Source organism: Hipposideros armiger, unplaced genomic scaffold (genome assembly GCF_001890085.2).
Source record: "Hipposideros armiger isolate ML-2016 unplaced genomic scaffold, ASM189008v1 scaffold_10, whole genome shotgun sequence".
Lineage (NCBI taxonomy): Eukaryota > Metazoa > Chordata > Mammalia > Chiroptera > Hipposideridae > Hipposideros > Hipposideros armiger.
The window spans coordinates 389,346-408,506 of record NW_017731360.1 but is presented as its reverse complement, the minus strand read 5'-3'; the positions used below and the strand labels follow the sequence as shown (position 1 = coordinate 408,506).

At 39.7% G+C, this 19,161-nt stretch overlaps 1 protein-coding gene across 1 annotated transcript in view; it reads left to right on the top strand.

The window, feature by feature from the left end:
• MACF1 (microtubule actin crosslinking factor 1) overlaps positions 1-19,161 on the top strand; it is a 335,004-nt gene that overhangs the window by 181,214 nt on the left and 134,629 nt on the right. Inside the window, exons 20-30 of the mRNA XM_019657518.1 lie at positions 505-630; positions 3,164-3,316; positions 4,618-4,772; positions 7,645-7,771; positions 8,311-8,494; positions 8,920-9,089; positions 12,286-12,464; positions 13,462-13,600; positions 14,277-14,470; positions 15,518-15,680; positions 16,570-16,653. Of these exons, the coding sequence (XP_019513063.1) occupies positions 505-630; positions 3,164-3,316; positions 4,618-4,772; positions 7,645-7,771; positions 8,311-8,494; positions 8,920-9,089; positions 12,286-12,464; positions 13,462-13,600; positions 14,277-14,470; positions 15,518-15,680; positions 16,570-16,653 (1,674 nt within the window). The remainder of the gene's footprint in view (positions 1-504; positions 631-3,163; positions 3,317-4,617; positions 4,773-7,644; positions 7,772-8,310; positions 8,495-8,919; positions 9,090-12,285; positions 12,465-13,461; positions 13,601-14,276; positions 14,471-15,517; positions 15,681-16,569; positions 16,654-19,161) is intronic.

Here is a 19,161-nt window from a genome sequence, read left to right as displayed (position 1 = left end):
AAATATCAGGACCATCTTTTTTCTGGTCGGTCACAGCATGAAGAATACACTACTTGTTTTCAGGTGAGGGTGGGTAAAGGAAGTAAGCTATTATCTCTGTTTGGTTTTTCCCTAAATTAAATAACCTTCCTGATCATTTTGTAATCATATCAATGAATTGAAACATTTGATCACCCAACCTCTAGGCTTTTGTGAAATAGACTTGACAGCCAAGTTTTGTCACTAACCAGACGTCGAGGAGCCAGCAGTGATTTCTGAGGGGGAGATGCAGACTGACTTTTCCACAGGGCTCAGTAGGCTTTGTGCTCAGTCACTAGGACTTCCTGGCCATGGCATTCCAAAACCTCCAGTTTATGCTGATGTGGCCTTTGTAATGAACCACACTAATCCATGAAAGTGTAATCCGCTTCGCTCAGCTCTGCACAGTAAGATTGTCCTTCTCACTTAAGATCTTGGTGTTGTGACGTATTGAGAACGAGGCACCCCTTGCTTCTATCCCCACAGTTCTTCAGTGATGCACGAGACCTAGAGTCATTCTTGAGGAACCTCCAAGACTCCATCAAACGAAAATATTCCTGTGACCACAACACCAGTTTATCCCGCCTTGAGGACCTGCTCCAGGACTCCATGGTGGGTGTTGTGTCAGTGGGATGATTGCAGAAACATACTCTGAGAAACAGTAAATCCTATCAGCTGCTGCTGTTTATATCCTTGAAAGCTCCTGGGCAGGGGGTCATTGTTATAATGTTTGGCTCAGGGCTAATAGAGTTTAATCAATTTGTTCTGTCTTTTTCTTTTTTTCCTTTCTTTCCTTTAAGAAGTTGCTAATGTGATTCCTTTGGGTATGTTACTGAAGTAAAGGCCTTGTCATCTCCCCCAAGCCACTTAGGCCCCTCATACTTACTTTGCATTGTTCCTGTCTATTTTAATTCAATAGTTGGAGCCAAAGATGAGGTGTAGAGCATGAAAAATAGGGTTGAAGAGGCTTAACTGACATCAAATTCTTTTTCACTCTCTCGTGCAAAGAGAATTAAGACAACCACAGTAACAACTCCAATGAACTAGATGGGAGCCAAATTTTTCCTCCTCGGCAATTTTCTTTTGGTAATGATGAGGTACTAAAAAAGTTGATTTTAATTGAGGACAACTTTAAAAGTCTTATTTAGATGTAATGCAATATTATACAGTTTATTTATGTAGCAATATTTACTTTTTAAAAATAGTATTGCTTCCCGTATTTAATACGAATCAGCTTTACATTTATTTTCTCCATTGAATTATTCCTTCAGGAGGGCTGGTAATAAAATCAGCAGCTGGGCTACTTATATTTATTGAAAGTGTATCACATAGAGTTGGCAAGACGGAGCTCAAGGTACATCTCAAATTAAGACAGAAATATGTATGTAACAGAGAAGTTACATTTCCTGTATGAGAAGCCAGGGGATTCTCACATTTCAATAGAAAATTATAAATAAGAATCAGAATAGCCCAAAACAGTGTCATTTTTTCATGGGTAAGACTTGGGCATTTGTGAACATGCGTTGATTTTTGTCTTGTTTTGTTTTTACACTTTCAGGTATTGTAAACCTGTGAATGGGTTCACATTCAGTGTTTCACTTGGGCAAATAATCTGTTAATTAATTTGGAATGAAGGGTAAAACCTGACTTTTCAGATGTTGTCTCTAGAATGTCTCTCTTGGAGGTACTTCAGATATGGAGGAATATAATAATCCTTGGCTATTATCTCCTCCCTCCCACAGAGTACCTTCCTGTCGTAGGGTAACTCCTCTGCAATTGTTGTCCTATCTTCTCTTCTCGAGGGTCGCTGCTCTGTTCCCTCCTCTCCAGGTCAGGGGCCTCGGGTTGGCGGCGTCATCGGGGCATGGAGTCACCGGGGTCTGCTCCTCAGCTTGTCCTTCAGGTTCGGGAGCATCTGTCCTGGCTTCCGGTTCTTTCAGAGCTTTTACCACGCTGAGCACTTGGTCTCTGGAGTTTGAGATGTTTGAGATGATGTGGGTTAGACAGAAATTGACATCTTTATTGCAAGGAAAATGACATGGGTAGACCAGCTCTCAAGTATGGAAGTGTGGCTGTCTCCCTGATATATTCCACTCCTCTTTCTTAACTAATAAGTTAAAGTTGTATTTCTTCCAATCATGCTCCCGGGGACAGGCACAGGTAGTTTATTTAAGCATTTCTTTTTCTCTACTTGCATATTCTTAATTCTTTAATGGCATTTCTTAACATTATTAACTCTTGACTCTCATCACATCTACTTCCATCCTAAGAAAGCCCTCTTCTGGGGAGTTTCTGTATCTCAAAATGGGCTTGAAATATCCTGGTTAATCTTTTACTCTAATGGAATTGGTAGTAGATTGCTACCAATTTTGTTGACAAGAGGTTCATTAGCTTTTAAGATAATTGGGTTTGCAGAGACTGGAGAGTTTCAATTTTGCACGGTACTGCTTTCAAACCAATGAAATTTACACGACTGGCACAGCAAGACACAAAGAGTAAACCCTAAGTCATTTGTCACGATGCCTTCACCAACAGTATTACTTTGCAGTTTGTTGGTTGAAGAGCTAAGATCTTTCTGTAGAATGTGTGCCCCAATTTAAGAAAGTAAAGTATTTGTGGTAGAGCTTGGGAGACATAATTATTAAAAATTTTAAAGGGCATAACTCTAGCTTTTCCTAAGCAGAAGGCAAGAACTGGCTTCTTACCAGTGAGAAATTGAATAATAATAATAACAACAATAACAACAACATATTATAGTTGTTATTATTGTTTTTAACTTCCCTGTTCTCTGAACCTTATTTGGGGAAATCCTTTGTTAGCTTTATAGCTGTATCTGGCAGCTAGAAGTTATTTATTTATTTATTTATTTATTTATTTATTTATTTATTTGTTTTGCATGCGGCTTTATGGCTCATTGAAAGGGCACAGGGAGAAAGCTGCACAATTTGAATACAAAAGCACTTGGTAGAAGACAGAAATCTTCTCTTTTCTTTATCCTTGTGTTGCTAAGATGACTCCACCAAGGATCCCTACTTAACTGAGAAGTGACATTCTCTGAGGGAGTGGAGCACGCAGTTTTCTTTGTGGACTTAGTCACCCTGAGTAACCACATTAATGTCTTGTTGATTTTCTTCTCATTTTGTAGGATGAAAAGGAACAGCTTATACAGTCCAAGAGTTCCGTTGCTAGTCTTGTTGGGAGATCAAAAACCATTGTTCAGCTAAAGCCACGCAGTCCCGACCACGTGCTAAAGAGCACCATTTCTGTGAAGGCCATCTGTGACTATCGGCAGATTGAGGTGAGGAGGTGGAAAGGGTACCTCTGGCTCCAGAGGGAAGGAGGGGAGAAGGGAAGCCTTCAATTAGGGCTGTGATAATAAGGAAAGGTCAAATGATAGAGTTTTTAAAAATTAGAAGTTAAACATGCTCAAGTCTTTCTTATTTAAAAAAAAATAATTCTTCAACTGTATGTTTTTTATCTGCTCCCTGCCTCCATGATTGTCATCATCATCTACCCAGTTGCCTAAGTGGTGACAGAAATGGTACTTAGCACCTAGGAGATACCCTTGTAACTCCTCCCCTCTTAATCCCTTACTAGGGCTACCAAGTTAATACTAACTTGTACATAAATGTCCCTTAGAGGTACTCCTTTCTGTCCCTGCTGCTGCTGCCTTAAGATAGACCATAAGTTTCTTCCATTTGGATCATTGCATCATCCTCCCCATTCAATGCCTTCTTTATCCTACCACCAGCACAGTCTTTTACAAAAAAGGTCACTCCCCTGCTTAAGTCCTGAATTCCCCATTTCTATTTAGAAAGTCTAAATTCCTTAATGTGGCTTCAAGGTCAGAATAATTTTTCTTTACCCGTCTAACCAAGACTTATGTCCCTTTCATGCATTCCCTGGTAAATTCATTTGTCACACAATATTATAACTGTATGCCCCACCAGAATGTGTGGAATATAGACCATGTTTGTCAGCTTACCATTTTACTATTTTTATCTCTAGTGGCCTTGCATACTTCCAGGTACATAGTAGGCTCAATAAATATTTGTTACACAAAAGAATGAATAAACTTTTTCTGCCCTTTCTGTCTCAATATTTCTGTCTATGAAATAGTGATAATATTGATGCTTACTTGTTTTTCAAGAGAAAGAACTGATGATCCCAAATGCTTAAACATTTTCAGGGATATTTGTGTGGGATGACAGGAAGCAAGGAGGAGGAAGTATCACAAAAGCAGAGTTGGGAGTATTCACGTCCTTTTAATTTTGACCCTAATGGTTGTAGATGCAGAGAGGTTGCTCTTGGAGGTCTTATAGCCTCCCTCTACCCTTCATATACCGAGTTACTTGACATGTAACAGGCATTTAATAAACACTTGCTCCCTTGATTTGTTTGATGTCTGCAACCGGTCCTGTGTTTTGTATTTTTACGCATTATCTCTTTGTCAGAATCAGGAGTTCTCACTAAGTGATGGCAGCTTTCCAAATAGATTTTTTTTCTTAAGGATTTCATAAAATCCTTGGGATCAGATACCAGGTAATAACGGGTTGTTGATTTATGCATTAGCAAAAACTTGTACATTTGTCTCTTCAGATCACTATTTGCAAAAATGACGAATGTGTGTTGGAAGATAATTCACAGAGGACCAAGTGGAAAGTGATCAGCCCCACAGGGAATGAGGCGATGGTGCCATCAGTCTGCTTCCTCGTCCCCCCACCCAATAAGGATGCCACTGAGATGGCCAGCAGGTAACTTTGCTCAGCTGCCACTCTGTACTGCCCCCTTTGCTATTGGCCCGGGTGAACTGATGGAGGGACGCACCTGCATTTGTGATCTCCTTGAACAGAAAGATCAAGTTTCTGTTGGGAAAGACCTCCTATTAGGATACCAAGTCTTGCACTACCAGCTACACAGTAATTTTCTGTAAATGCTTATTTTCAACTGAGATATACTGTGATGCTTCTTTTTAAAAGAATTCTTGGTTATAAAACCATTTACTCTTAGAAGATTGGTTTTTGTAGAAACATCAATTTTCTTTATATTTTATCAAAGTAATATATGTACATATTTTTAAAAGCTTATAATGAAAACTTAACAATCACCTTTCCCACCCCAGAGTTCTGCTTCCCAGAGTCATCTGTTTACAACTCTTTGAGCAGATATTTCTGGTTTTAACTCCAAATTTCTAAATAATGTGATTTTTTTTTCTATTTTCTGATTTTTTCAACTTTGGAAATTGCCTATTGATTTTCTACTCTAGGAAATTTAACATTTAGCTTTCTACACACACACCTGCACACACTTTTCACCTTTTCCCATCTTCCAAATGTAGTTATGCCACAATTTTGGTTTAAATTGATGCTTTTTGTGTTATTAACATTATTTATAATATTATTGGGGATTGTTGTGAGACTTACCCCAGTTTACCTTTCCTCTTTAAACTCATCCTCTGCGCATCTCCTTGCTTCTGCTCAGCTCTAGTCACTGGTCTTCCTGTTTCTCAGACACTGTATTCTTTCCTCAGGCCTTTGTGCTTCCTCTGCTTATTTCAGATATTCACATGATTCAATTCCTTGCTTCATTCAGCTCATCTTACTGCCGTCCTGCAAACCCCTCCACTCACTGCCTATCGTTCTTAATCGTCTTTACTCCTCTCTATTTTTCTTCAGAACACTTAATACTGCCTAACAGATTAATATTTGTGATTTTTTGCCTTTCCCCTCCTATTAGAAGTTTCAAAAGAATAGAGGTGTTTGTCTGTTTTGTGTAGCTTTGTAGCCTCAGCACCTAGAACCATTCCTGGCACATAATAGTACTCAGTAACTGGTTGTTGAAGTAAAGAGTGAATGAGTAGGTGATTGAATATATGTATGAGTAAATTACTTCATTTACCTTCTTGTAGAACTTTTTGTTTCCTTGGAGTTGATCATTGTTTTGGCTTTAAGTTTGCTTAGTTGTCTATTTGCATATTATGAATTTATTCCCAAATTCTCCTGCTTTACTATAGAAGACTTCTCAATGTGGTCAAACACTCACTGCAGGTAATTTTTATTTTTATTTTCTCTTGGAAACATCCCTTCTGGATGATGCTATCTTCCTTTTCCAGTCTGGGCCTGCTGTGCTGCTTCCCTGGCATTTCACGTCATCTTCATCCTTACCTCTCTTCTGTGCTGGACCCTCTGACTCCTAGAAACTGAGTCTAATTGATTGGTTTACCCCTGGCTTGGGAGAGTACAATCTTCAGTAGCTTGCCGAAAAAGAGTGCATTAGAAGTAAATTCTTTTTGAAAATTTTTTTCTGAAAATGTCTTTCTTCTCCCTTCATAATGAATTGGTCAGTTACAGAATTCTCTTGGAAATTATTTTCACTCCGACTCCTGAAGGCACTTCCACTGTTTTCTAGCTTCCAGGGTTTGCTGTTAAGAAGTACAGTACCATTCTCATTGTTCACCTTTCTCTTTTTTAAGTTTACACAACTGTGAAATTCTCCCTTTGTAGTGAGCAGTACTGTGGTTCTGATAAATACGTAGAGTTGCATATCCTCTCTACTACAGTCGCGATACACAAGAGTTTGATACTGTAACCTTTTGAATGAAAACTTTATCTCTCTGAAGCTTCTATAATCCTCTTGTTTGTCTTTAATCTTTGAAGGGGATGTATCTTTGGGTGAGTATGCTAACCCTGAACACAAACTGGAAATTCATATCTTTCAGATCTGGGGAAGTTTTTTCTTGATTATTTATTTCCTTCTCTGTGTTTCTTCTGTTCTTGCTTTCAAGAACTCGTGTTTATCAGATGTTGGATCTTCTGAATTGATTCTCTAATTTTCTTTCTGTTTTATATTTCTTTGTCTTTTTAGTCTTCTTTGAGATTTTTTGAACTTTTATTTCAACTTTACTGACATTTTCGTGGGGGTTTTGGAAAAAGAGAAGATAAAATAATGAGTTTAATGTCTTCTATTTAACTGACAATCCTGGCTTGTAGTTTACTATCCTATTCTTAATATCTCACATTTCTCAGCTTGAAGAAATTCAAGGTAATTTGGTATTTGCTGTGTGTGTCTGTGTATCTGTGAGTTTGTTATTCTTCCAGAAGTTGCTATTGAATCAGGCATGGGATGCTTAAGAAAAAATCTTCTGAAGTCCTTCATATTACAGTTTCCTTTTGTATGCCAGATGGACTTCTTAAATTGCTATTAACGTTTAAACATCCTAGCAATTTTGTAAATATATAGAACATAGCAAATCATGTTGGAAGTGTTCATGTTGTCATTTTCAACAATTCCAAATGGGGTGGTTCTTTCTCTACTTTATCATTGCTTGCCCTGGGTATTTCCTCTCTCTAACTCCTCATAATTATATCACATTCAGGTAACATTTATGAGATTACTGAAATATGTGTTAACATGATACACATAATAACGTAGCAAGCGCAAATTGTTTGAGGATCTCAATTTAGTTCTAAAGATTCCTATGTTGTTAGTATTTGACTCGTTGCCTTTCTCTGATCAGGATATAAGCTCAGTTCTGCTAAGGCAATCACAGTTTTTCCTTAGAGAGTCTCTAATATGAAGCTCAAGCCTTTCTGTAAAAGTCACAACCAGGTTCTGTGTTATTCCTAGAGTGGAGCAGTCTTATCAAAAGGTGATGGCCCTTTGGCATCAGCTACACATTAACACCAAAAGCCTTATCTCCTGGAACTATCTGAGGAAGGACCTTGACCTTGTAAAGACCTGGAATCTAGAAAAGGTAATTATGAAAGGTTGACCCCAGGCTTACATTCTACTGGCAAGCTTTTTTCAGAAGGAACTTGTTTTCATACTGAGACTCCTACCCACCCAATTAGAATAAAGTGGAGTCAGGGATACTGTTTCAGGGTTAGGGCCCTGAAGACCTTAGGAACTAGAAACAGCAACCTGAATGGTTCAGGAAATTCCTGATGAAATAAATAACATATTTGGTCTTTGGGGCAGAGAGAGAAGGTTGTAGGCTTTTTATTCCTGCACAATAAGCATCTCTTTTGCATAAGTATATGTAGTAGGAGAATATTGGTGCATTAACCATTATTAAGGATTATGTTTAAGGGGGCACAAAGGGTACTAGTTATGTCGTTTCTTAATCTAAATGCTGATTTCATGGACAAGTTCAATTTGTAAAAAATCAACATGTTTATTATAATTATGGTTTATATACTATTTTGTGTCTGTGTTAAATGCCAATAAAAAAGAGGGAGGGTGGGGGATTATGTCCTCCTTCTGTTGAAATTTTTTCTGCCTTTTCCTCTCTAGCTTCGATCATCAGCACCAGGGGAGTGCCAGCAGGTCATGAAGAACCTCCAGGCCCACTATGCAGACTTCCTGCAGGACAGCCGTGACTCGATGCTCTTTTCAGTGGCTGATGGTCTGCGCCTGGAGGAAGAGGTGGAGGCTTGTAAAACCCACTTCCAGCACCTGATGAAATCCATTGAGAATGGTGTGTGTCTTGGGAAGAGGGGGAAAGCTGGTGGAGTGAGAGATCTGAAGGGTGCTGCTAGACCCTTCATATAAACTAGAAAGTACTGTCACCACTAAAAATGAAAACTTGAGATAGAGAAAAACTTACAGAGATGACTTCTCAAAATCAGATCATGGAAGAAGAGGCCATATTTCAGTCTTTACTGCTTATCGACCTATCAGCATTTTCTTTTGGAAATAACATGTTTGGATCCTTAAAGATCATTATAGAATGCAGGGAATTTCATATCAGGCCTAAGGTTCCTCCTGTAAGGCTTTGCTTTCCTTGGTGGAATAGCAGGTCTGTTGGAACCAGTAGTGCCCTCTGAGGGTGAATCTGTTGTTCCCAGGTTGTGTGATCTCTGGTGTGGTGCTTAATGGTCTTCTGTGCTTGTGCATTCACAGAGGACAAAGAGGAAACTGTGGCCAAGATGTACATTTCAGAGCTGAAGAATATCCGGCTGCGCCTGGAGGAGTGTGAACAGAGGCTAGTCAAACGAATCCAGACCCCAGCCAGCTCTAGGACTGACAAAGATGCCCGGCAGGACAATGCATTAAGGATCGCAGAGCAAGAGGTAAGCCCTACGAGCAAGGTGCTAGATGCCGAATAAATGCTTTTAGAATGAATTGGATGGCAAGAGAGTATGGCTGCTAAGAAATAAGGCAATAGACTCGTGGCAACCCTACTACAGAATTCTTCCATGCGGTCTGTAGATGCCTTTTACCTGTGCAGAAGCTCGATTTCAGCTCCCAGTGTATTGCTGAATGTTGATTAGTTTTCTACACAGTTGGGAAAGCAAGTAAGCTGGTAAGTTATTCTAAGTGCTGCATTTGGGCTATGTAGTTGAAGACTGCTTAGTAGAGATGCTGCTCTCTGCTCTATCCGTTACATGTATGTGTTACTTTATGACATGGTTACCATCAGTCATGTGACATGACACAAAAGTATTAAGGAAAGAATCAGGCCTACTCTGGGCCCTAATGCACTTTCTCTATGGCTTTGGGAAAGTTAGCTCTCATCTTTAGTTTCCTTCCTTATGTAATAGTAATTCACTGAGTTGTTTTGAAAATTAAGTAATACAGCTTTCTGTAAAAGTAAAAGGCTGTAAAAATGTAAGGTGGTATTCTTGAAGTAAAAGCAGCAAATATTAGTTGCTTTATTAAGTGCTCAGAGGCATGCAAAGAAAAGTAAGCCGAAGTTCTTGCTTTTCGCTTGTAAGTGTAGTTTAAAAAGAATAAAAAGTTGAAGTCACAGTATAAGAGATGTTATAAAATAGTACCTAGTGTATTTCCAGATTTCCAAGCAAACCATGCTATAGACATTTAGACTGTTACTAGAACATTTCTCCTTGGGATGGTATGAGAGAGCCCTGTGAAGAATATTAGATTTGGTGCTTGCTTTGGCAGCCCATATACTAAAAATTGGAACAATACAGAGACTAGCATGTCTGCTGTGCAGGATGAAATGCAAATTTCTGAAGTATTATTGTCTGTCTGCTTCAAGATCTTATTGTCACAGAATGCTTACCATTTAATAAAAATCTATAATCAGAAAAGAATATTAGATTTGATCTGGGAGCTTAAAGAGAATGGAAAGGAATGGCTAATGAGGAGGAGTGATTTTTCTTACTTTTCTCAATTATTCCTAAGCTTGACAAGGAGGTTGAGAGGGCAGTGTAATTTTCATTGTCGAAGAGGGATCTAATATGCCTGTATGAGGCATATCATATGAACCTGTAATTCTCGTATTGGAAGCTTTTTACTTTTATGTAGTGATCCAAATTCTATTGTCTGTACAAAATAGGACATTCTAAGAAATAAAGTTTAATATTCAGCTCTTTTTGAGGACCTTCCATTTTTTTAACTTTTTATTTTGAAATAGTTTCAGATATACAGAAAAGTTTTTATTCACATATATCCTTCACCTAGATTCCCCAAATGTTAACATTTTTCTGCATCTGCTTTATCATTTTCTTCTACATATATATGCATACATAATAATCTTTTTTTTTTCTCTTTAAGAATAATTTCTAGACATGGTGCTCCTTTACCCCTCAATAATACTTCAGTATGCAGTTCCGAAAACAAGGATCGTCTCTTACATCACCATAGGACAATGATTAGAATCAGGAAATGAACACTGATATAAGACCTTAATAAAATTTTATCAGTTGACCTAATAATGTCTTTTGGGGTAGCACACCCACCCTTACTGCTCCCTATCCCCCTTGTAAAAAAAAAGGGGGGGGGGTATTATGTTCAGGATTCATTCAGCCAGTATTACACACTGCATTTAGTTGCTCTATCTCTTTAGATTCCTTTAACCTGAAACAGTTTCTCAATTTTTTCATCATCTTTCATGAGCTTAATATTTTTGAAGAGTGCAGGCCATTTATTGTGCACCGTTTCCCTCTATTTGTGTTTATCTGAGGTTTAGATATAGGTTACATGTTTTTGGCACGAATACCACAGAAGTGATATTGTGTCCTTGGTGCATGATATCAGGAGGCATGTGATGTTGATTTGTCCCATTACTGGTGATAAATTTTATCACTTGTTGCTATTTTCCCCATTGTAATTACTAAGTATCTTGTGGGGAGATACTTTGAGACTATATAAATAAATATCCTGTTCTACATCAAACTTTCACCAACTAATTTTAGCATCTGTTGTTGACTCTTGGCTGAATAATTATTAGTCTGACTGTTGCCAAAAGGTTACATTCTAATTTTGTCATTCCTTTTAGATTTTTAAATTTCTATCAGAAAGGAAGTTTGCCTCCCTCCCTTTCTCCTTTTTTCCTTATTTCAGTATAAACTCATAGGTTCTTATTTTATTCAGTGGTTTATAATTTGCTACTGTCTTGATTTTAGTGTTCAAAATTTTCCAAATTTAGCCATTGGGACCCCCTTCGAGCTGGCCTGTATGTCATTTCAACATGTCATCATTATTTGAGTGCTTTATTTCAACAAAACAAGATATTCCTGGTCCATCTTGCCATTGCCAGCCCCAGCCCTGGAATCAGCCATTTCTCCAAGGAGTCCTACTTTGTTAAGGTGGAGAATGTTATTTAGAAAACAAGATCTGGGTTTTCTAGGGCTGCTCAGCACATAGAGCTAGAAAAATACATACTTAACAAACACACCCCTATGTTACACACACACACACACAACACACACACCCCTATTTGTATACATGCATATATATCTGTGTATATATACATATATATGTGTAACTATATACATATAAATATATCACAAAGGTAGATCAGTATATTTATCTATGTCACACAAACACTCAGATATCTACTAATTTCATATGTTTCTATCTCCATTCTGTTCCAGACCAGTACCACAGGGCTTTTCTAACCATTCCTCTTTCCCTCCCTCAAGACTGAAAAAGCTCCTTTACGTATCCACAGCAACACATTTATGTCTTCTTCAATTCCAACATGTGCAGATAGTAATCTCGAAACTGCTAACTCATACTACTACAAAAAACAAACCTATGAACTAGGGTTCAACTTTTATTTATAGTTGTTTTTGTCATTTGCCTGAAGGTATGTTGATAGTGCAGATACTTTGTTCAGAAATTACTTGTGTGTGTTCTTCCCCCTTCTCCCCCTTCAGTGCTATTTCATAGTTTGTTCAGCCGCTCTCTTATATATGGCAGTTAGGCTGTTTCCAGTATTTTGCTATTACAAACAAGGACTTCTTTCTAACTTTTTTGTTTCATTGTCCCCATCTTTGTTGTGTGTCTTGTTCCTGACAGCGTACCCAGGAGGATTTGCAGCAGCTAAGGTCAGACTTGGACGCTGTTTCCATGAAATGCAACAGTTTTCTCCATCAGACCCCCTCTGGTTCGAGTGTCCCAACTCTGCGCTCAGAACTTAATCTGCTGGTGGAGAAAATGGATCACGTATACGGTCTCTCCACCATCTATCTGAATAAGTGAGTGAGCTGAGGATTTGAGTCCAAATGGCAATGTTTTCCATTGGGATGAGAAGGGGACGTGCCTAGAGTGTTTCAGGAACAATCCAGAGAGATTGTAGATCTTGAAGCATGTGTACCCATGACAAGAGACCTCTGACAAAAAGAAAGAAGAAGGGACACTAAAGAATGAAAAGAAAAATTTTAAGCTAAATTAAATACTGGTCTTTGAAGGTCTCCTCTCTGCCCACCCATCCTTACCCATGACCTTGAGGGATAACAGATCTTAGACCAGCGGTTCTCAACCTTCCTAATGCCGCGACCCCTTAATACAGTTCCTCATGTTGTGGTGACCCCCAACCATAAAATTATTTTCGTTGCTACTCTATAACTGTAATTTTGCTACTGTTATGAATCGTAATGTAAATATCTTTTTGTTTTCCAATGGTCTTAGGCGACCCCTGTGAAAGGGTCGTTCGACCCCCAAAGGGGTCACGACCCACAGGTTGAGAACCGCTGTCTTAGACTCTTTGTAGTATTGAGTGGGTTTCTGGCCTTGTGCCTTCTGTCCCGTGGGTCCACCATATGTGTGCATGTCCCAGGGCCACCTAGAACTTCATTTTGAATTGGCTTAAATTGGTAGCACATATACTATGCTTTCTTGTTTTTGTTTTTGTTTTGTTTTGTTTTAAATTTTATTGGGGAGCAGTGTGTTTTTCCAGGACCCATTGGTTCCAAGTCAAGTAGTTGTTTCAATCTAGTTGTGGAGGGCGCAGCTCAGTGGCCCCATGTGGGGATCGAACTGGCAACCTCGGTGTTATGAGCACTGTGCTCTAACCAACTGAGCTAACTGGCCACCCCCATGCTTTCTTGTTTTCACAAAACGCTGTCATCATCTAGTAATGGTGAAATTGATTTGGGTAGTCATGTTTTGTAAACCTATCTCTATTTTGTACACCTCTCTAGTCTATCGCCTAGCTCTTAGCATGTGTCAATGAAGGTGGTTTTATCCTCACAGGCTCAAGACAATTGATGTTATCATGCGTAGCATCCAGGATGCTGAACTCTTGGTGAAAGGTTATGAGATCAAGCTGAGTCAAGAAGAAGCAGTGCCAGCAGATCTCTCAGTTCTCGAGTCCCATCGCTCTACACTACGGGTTGGTTGCTCTGAGTTTCTTAGGAGGTTGACTTGTCATAGTCATTGCTTTGGGTTAGCAGAGAAACGCAATTTTAGATGGCATGAAACTGATTCAGGCTCGCATTTGAACTAGGCAGAATATCATGTTTAATACATTTTAATATGGATTCAAAGAAGAGACTGAGGAATGTGTCTAGCCAGAAAGGCAGTGCTGATAAAGGACTCTGCCTTTCTATTTCTTTTCTCCCTGTTCTCCCAGCAAAATCATGGCTTAATTGGATACGATCAATTGTTTTGCTATAAATCACTTAGTTGTTAGTTCATTTGATTCTCACAAGCAACTTTGTGAGGTGATAGGGAAGGGATTTTTATCTCCATTTACAGATGGGAAAACCAAGGTTCAGATTGGCTAAACAACTTGTCTTGGTTTTATAGCTTATAAGCAGTGGAGCCAGGCTTCACACACAAGGTCTTTGCACATTTCTCTATACTGCACTGCCTGTCCTTGGCTGCCCAGTGTGCATGAGGACTGTGGGGGCATTTCTGGCACAAACATAGGGTGTAGCTTCTGAATCAACAGATAGAATGTGGAGCGGGCTGTAGACATTGTCTCTGTTGTCTACCTTAGTCTAAGTTCTTTTTACTTTTTAGCATGGAGTATATTTAACCTGTTGGCTGTACTTGTGTTTTTATAGCACTGGCTTCGTGATGTGAAGGACAAGAATTTGGTGTTTTCAGTCCTGGATGAGGAAATTGCCAAGGCCAAGGTGGTAGCAGAGCAGCTGAGTAGTCTGACCCCAGAGCGAAACCTGGATTTGGAACGCTACCAGGAAAAAGGCGCCCAGCTGCAGGAGCGTTGGCATCGCGTCACTGCCCAGCTTGAGACCCGGTGAGTGGTGGCTCCACCCTTCTCTCCTGTTAGGGTTCAGGGACTACATTTTAAACTAAATAGAATTATATCTTGTGTAAATGCTGAGATAGAAAGTAAATGAATGTATGAATTCTGGACAAGATAAGTGACAGGAAGTTGGGACGACCAACCCTAACACAGACTTGAGGCTTGCTTTTGGGTCAGCAGTGATGATTCTATTAAGTAGTGCCTCTCCCGTGTCCCAGGTCTTAACCTAATTAAGCCATGATGACAATGGTGTCTTAGAATATAGATTGGGAAAGTGACCTTGTGATCTTTTATCTGGAGCAAAACCCTGAGTTTTAGTTTTTGTTTTACTAGCTTTTAATCTAAATATGAGACATTTTCATAGTGGCCTTTGCAGAATTTCTTGCTTCCTTTTCATTTGCTAATTCAGTGGTTGTATTTTCTGATGACTGATTTGAATAGGAAAGACAGAAGCCAGGCTGAGTAGGCAAATATATAGGGAGAAGAGTTATAGCAACTTATATAAGTTTGGATTGGTTCTCTATAATTGAATTACTATCCCAAGGCTGGTTAGACTAACAGAAGTGGTATAAGAAACTGTTACTGAAATTAACAGTAAATAACTATTTTTTCACCCACCACACCCCACTGTCCTCCCCAAGAAATTACTGTGATTCATAAATCATACCTGGGGTACTCTGATAGGTACTCTATCATCAGGGAACAGAACTGAACAGCCAGTACTACCTTATTGGCAACCCTAGTAATCCTTGGCAACCTAGGTAAAAAATTTGACAAGGATTATCATGGGATGCCAGGTCTCAGGCAGTTTCCAGGGCCAGCAGGACACAACTGGCTTCTAATCATCTTTTACCCCATAGGGCACTGGGTACATGCATAGCTCTCACTCAGCGTTTCATTGCTCTTCCCCCAAAATAAAGGTGTATCTCCTGTGTGGTCAGGCTCAACTGGAGGCATAGACCAAGGAGGGAATTGCCTCATTTACTTTATTGCATTTATACTGAGCTATTTGATAGCAGTTTTTCTCTGCTTCTCCAGCCAATCTGAGCTAGAAAGTATCCAGGAAGTTCTGGGAGATTACCGAGCCTGCCATGGAACTCTCATCAGATGGATTGAGGAAACCACTGCCCAGCAGGAAATGATGAAGCCAGGCCAGGCAGAGGATAGCAGAGTGCTATCGGAGCAGCTCAGCCAGCAAACGGTGGGTGTGGCAGCAATGTAATGGAAGGTGCAGGTCGTGGGGGAAGGTTAGCTCATAAAAGATGATGTGCTAGCAATTCAGCTGCTTCTAACTGGCAGCTCATTCCCAGCCCCCTTTTCTGAAAAGGGTCCAGGCAGCATTGTGTCAAGATACTGATTTTGCATATAGGCTAGAGGACCTGTAAGGTCCCTTCCAATTCTGAATCTCTGTAGTATGTATTCAAGTCACTAGTCGGACAGATTAAAATTATCTTGCTTTATTTGTTTCTTGATATTACATTTTATTTTACTAGGATTAGAATATAGGGGAGTGAAAACCCAGGGAAAGCTATGAGTAGAAGAAAATGATCTCATTCAAAGTAGTTTTTATTGGTTGGTATTTTCGGTTTTGTTTTTGTTTTGCATTGTGGTTAAGATTATGAAGTCTTGAGTAAGATTGCCTGGATTCCAGTCCTGACTCACTCACTCACTCACTCACTCACTATGAGACCTTGAGCAAATTATGGAATCTCTCAGTATTCTACTTCCTCATCAATAAGACAGACAATCTTTTATTGTTTAACCAATCTCATAAGGTTATTGGTGTTAGGAGTAAATGAAGTGATACATGTAAAATACTTAGAATAGTGGTTTTCAAAGTGTGGACCCCAGAGCAGAAGCATCAGATTCATCTGGGAACATGTTAGAAATGCAAGTTCTTGGACTCAAACCCAAACCTGCCAAATCAGAAACTCTGGAGGGTGGGGTCCAGCAATCTGTGGTTCATGCAGACTTCCAGGTGATTCTGATGAAGCTAAGGTTTGAAAACTACTGCCTTAGAACCTAATCAGTGCTCAGCTGTTCCGATGATTAGAATGACAATGATAATTTTGTGATGTTTTGGTTCCTAGGATCTGTTTGCAGAAATTGAGAGAAATCAGACAAAACTGGACCAGTGTCAAAAATTTTCCCAGCAATACTCTACTATTGTAAAGGTAACTCTACCATGTCCCCAAAGGAACATAAATGACCTCCAGCTTAGGAAGGTCTGCATGGTCACTATAGGTTTGTTTCTGGACAGCTAAGCAGAGCTCTTCTACTAAAGGCTGGCCTCCTCCTTCAGTTCATGCAGATGTGTACTTCTCATGGCTCCCTGTTTGAGGATGCTCAGAGAGGTACCAGCTGTGATTCGAGGAGCCTCCATTGCGATGACCCATAGGCCTCTCAAACTTACCATGTAAAAAACAATATTTGGGTTTTCTTCTTACATATGCTCTCACTATCTTTCTTATCCCAGGATATAGTACCACTGTTTTCCTATTTGCTGAGGCAAAAAGAATCCATGAGTCATTCTAATGCTTCTCTTTGCCTTAAACTTTATGTTCAGTCTATGAACAAGTTGGCCCCGTCTCCCAGTATGCCTTGGATCTGACTGCCTCTCATTACCCACCCCCTCGCTGTTTTCCTGGTGCACATCTACATGAGGGATCTTCCTCAGATCACTCCAGCACCTCTGAGCTGATCTCTTGCTTCTGCTCCTGCCCCACAGGCTGTTTTCCCACACAGTAGCCAGACACACACTTTTTAGAACATACTGCATGTCACGGAATCTCAGACACCAGGGATTATAAGCCACACCATTGTTCTATGCACTGCCAAAAAGAAGAAACTCTGCCAACTATGAAAATGCCATTGATTTTAAGACATATTTCAATTTTAAAGATACTGAAATGTAGGGGAAATGTGTACCTTACACTGGATCAGCAGTTCTCAACCTTTCACAGGGGTCGCCGAAGACCATCAGAAAACACACATTTTCGATGGTCTTAGGAACCGAGACACCGCTCCTCTGTCCGTCTCCAGGCCCACATGTAGATACGCCCACATACGAGTACCCGGCGACCCCTGTGAAAGGGACGTTCAACCCCCAAAGGGGTCGCGACCCACAGGTTGAGAACCACTGCACTAGATGAAACATAGTTAATTGGATCGTGTCACTCTCCTGCTCAGAACTGTCCAATGGCAGTTATTGTACTCCACAATAAAATTCTAAATCCACGTATGAGTTTTGAGGCCATGCGTGATGGGGCCTCCCTCCCTATTTCTCTCATAGCATCTTTAAATAAAAATGACCTGAGATTATTACATATTTACTTGTTATTATGTGCCTTCTCATTAGAATGAATGTACGTTCCAGGGGAAGAGCAAGGGGTTTTTTTCTGACCTGTTCCCTACTATGTGTGTAACACTCAGAACAATGGCAGGCACGTAGTAGATGCTCAACAAATAGTTTTTGAATGAATACATTTCATTCAAAGTTAATAACAGAAGACTTGGTGTCACAAAGAATTGAGTTCAAATCCTAGCTTCACCATTTTTCAGGCTTCCGACTTTGAGCAAGCATTATGCTTTCTGAGTTTCTGTTGCTATATCTACAAAATGGGAACCGTAACTACCTCACCAAGTGATTGTAAAGGTTAAATGGAATAATGTGTACATAGGACAATGCTGCAAACTTAAAATACATTCGGTAAATGGTGGCACATGCTTTTATTATTATTACTACTGTTTTTTTCATAGGCGGCTTAAGGAATTCATTCCCTGTTTTCACCCTGCCTAGAGTTTTCTAAGTAGACAACAGAAAGCATGACCTTTTAGGCAAAAGGAACTGCATAATTAAAGGCACAGAAGAATGAGCATACAATGATTATATGAGGAAATAGCAAATGTTGTGGTATAGCTAGGAGGTGTATGAATGGTACATCAGAAGCAGAGACTGGAAAATGAGAGGGGAGGCTGGGCCCAACCTTTCAAAGGCCTTGTTCAGTTCCTTTGGCTTTATCTTCTATTATTGCTCCTCAAAATGTGGTCTTTGAACCAGGAGCATCACTTGGGAGCTTGTAAAAAAATGCAGACTCTTCAGCCCACTGAATCAGAATCTGCATTTTAATAAGATCCCCAGAGGATTCGTATGCATGTTGCTATTTGAGAAGCTCTGCTCTAGGTTGCTGAAAGATTTCAAGCAGAGAACAAAGTCGTCATCTTTGTGTTTTAGAAAAGTTATTCTGATGACATTCTGATAGGAAATAAATTGGAAGTCAGGCCATAAACAGGAGAGTAAATAAGCTTCTTGCACCCATCCTTGTGAGAGACGAAGAGGGTCCGGCTAGGGCAGCACTCTCAGGATTGCAGGGGAGGTGACAGAGGAGCATGGCAGCACCAGAAAAGCATTGGTTTAGAGTCTGGAAGACTGATTCTGTTGCCCACCCACTGAGTTAACTAGGGAAACTCACTTCCTGTCTCTGGGCTTCAGTTTTCCCTTGTATGAGATGAAAAGAAGAGTCAGCAAAGAACAAACTGCAAACTCAGGGGTCAGCACAGGCTAAATCCAGGCTGCATACCTATTTTTATATGCCTCATGAGACATGGCTAAAAGAAAAAAAGTCAAAAGAAGAATAATACTTCATGATACATGAATATTACATGAACTTCAACCTTCAGTG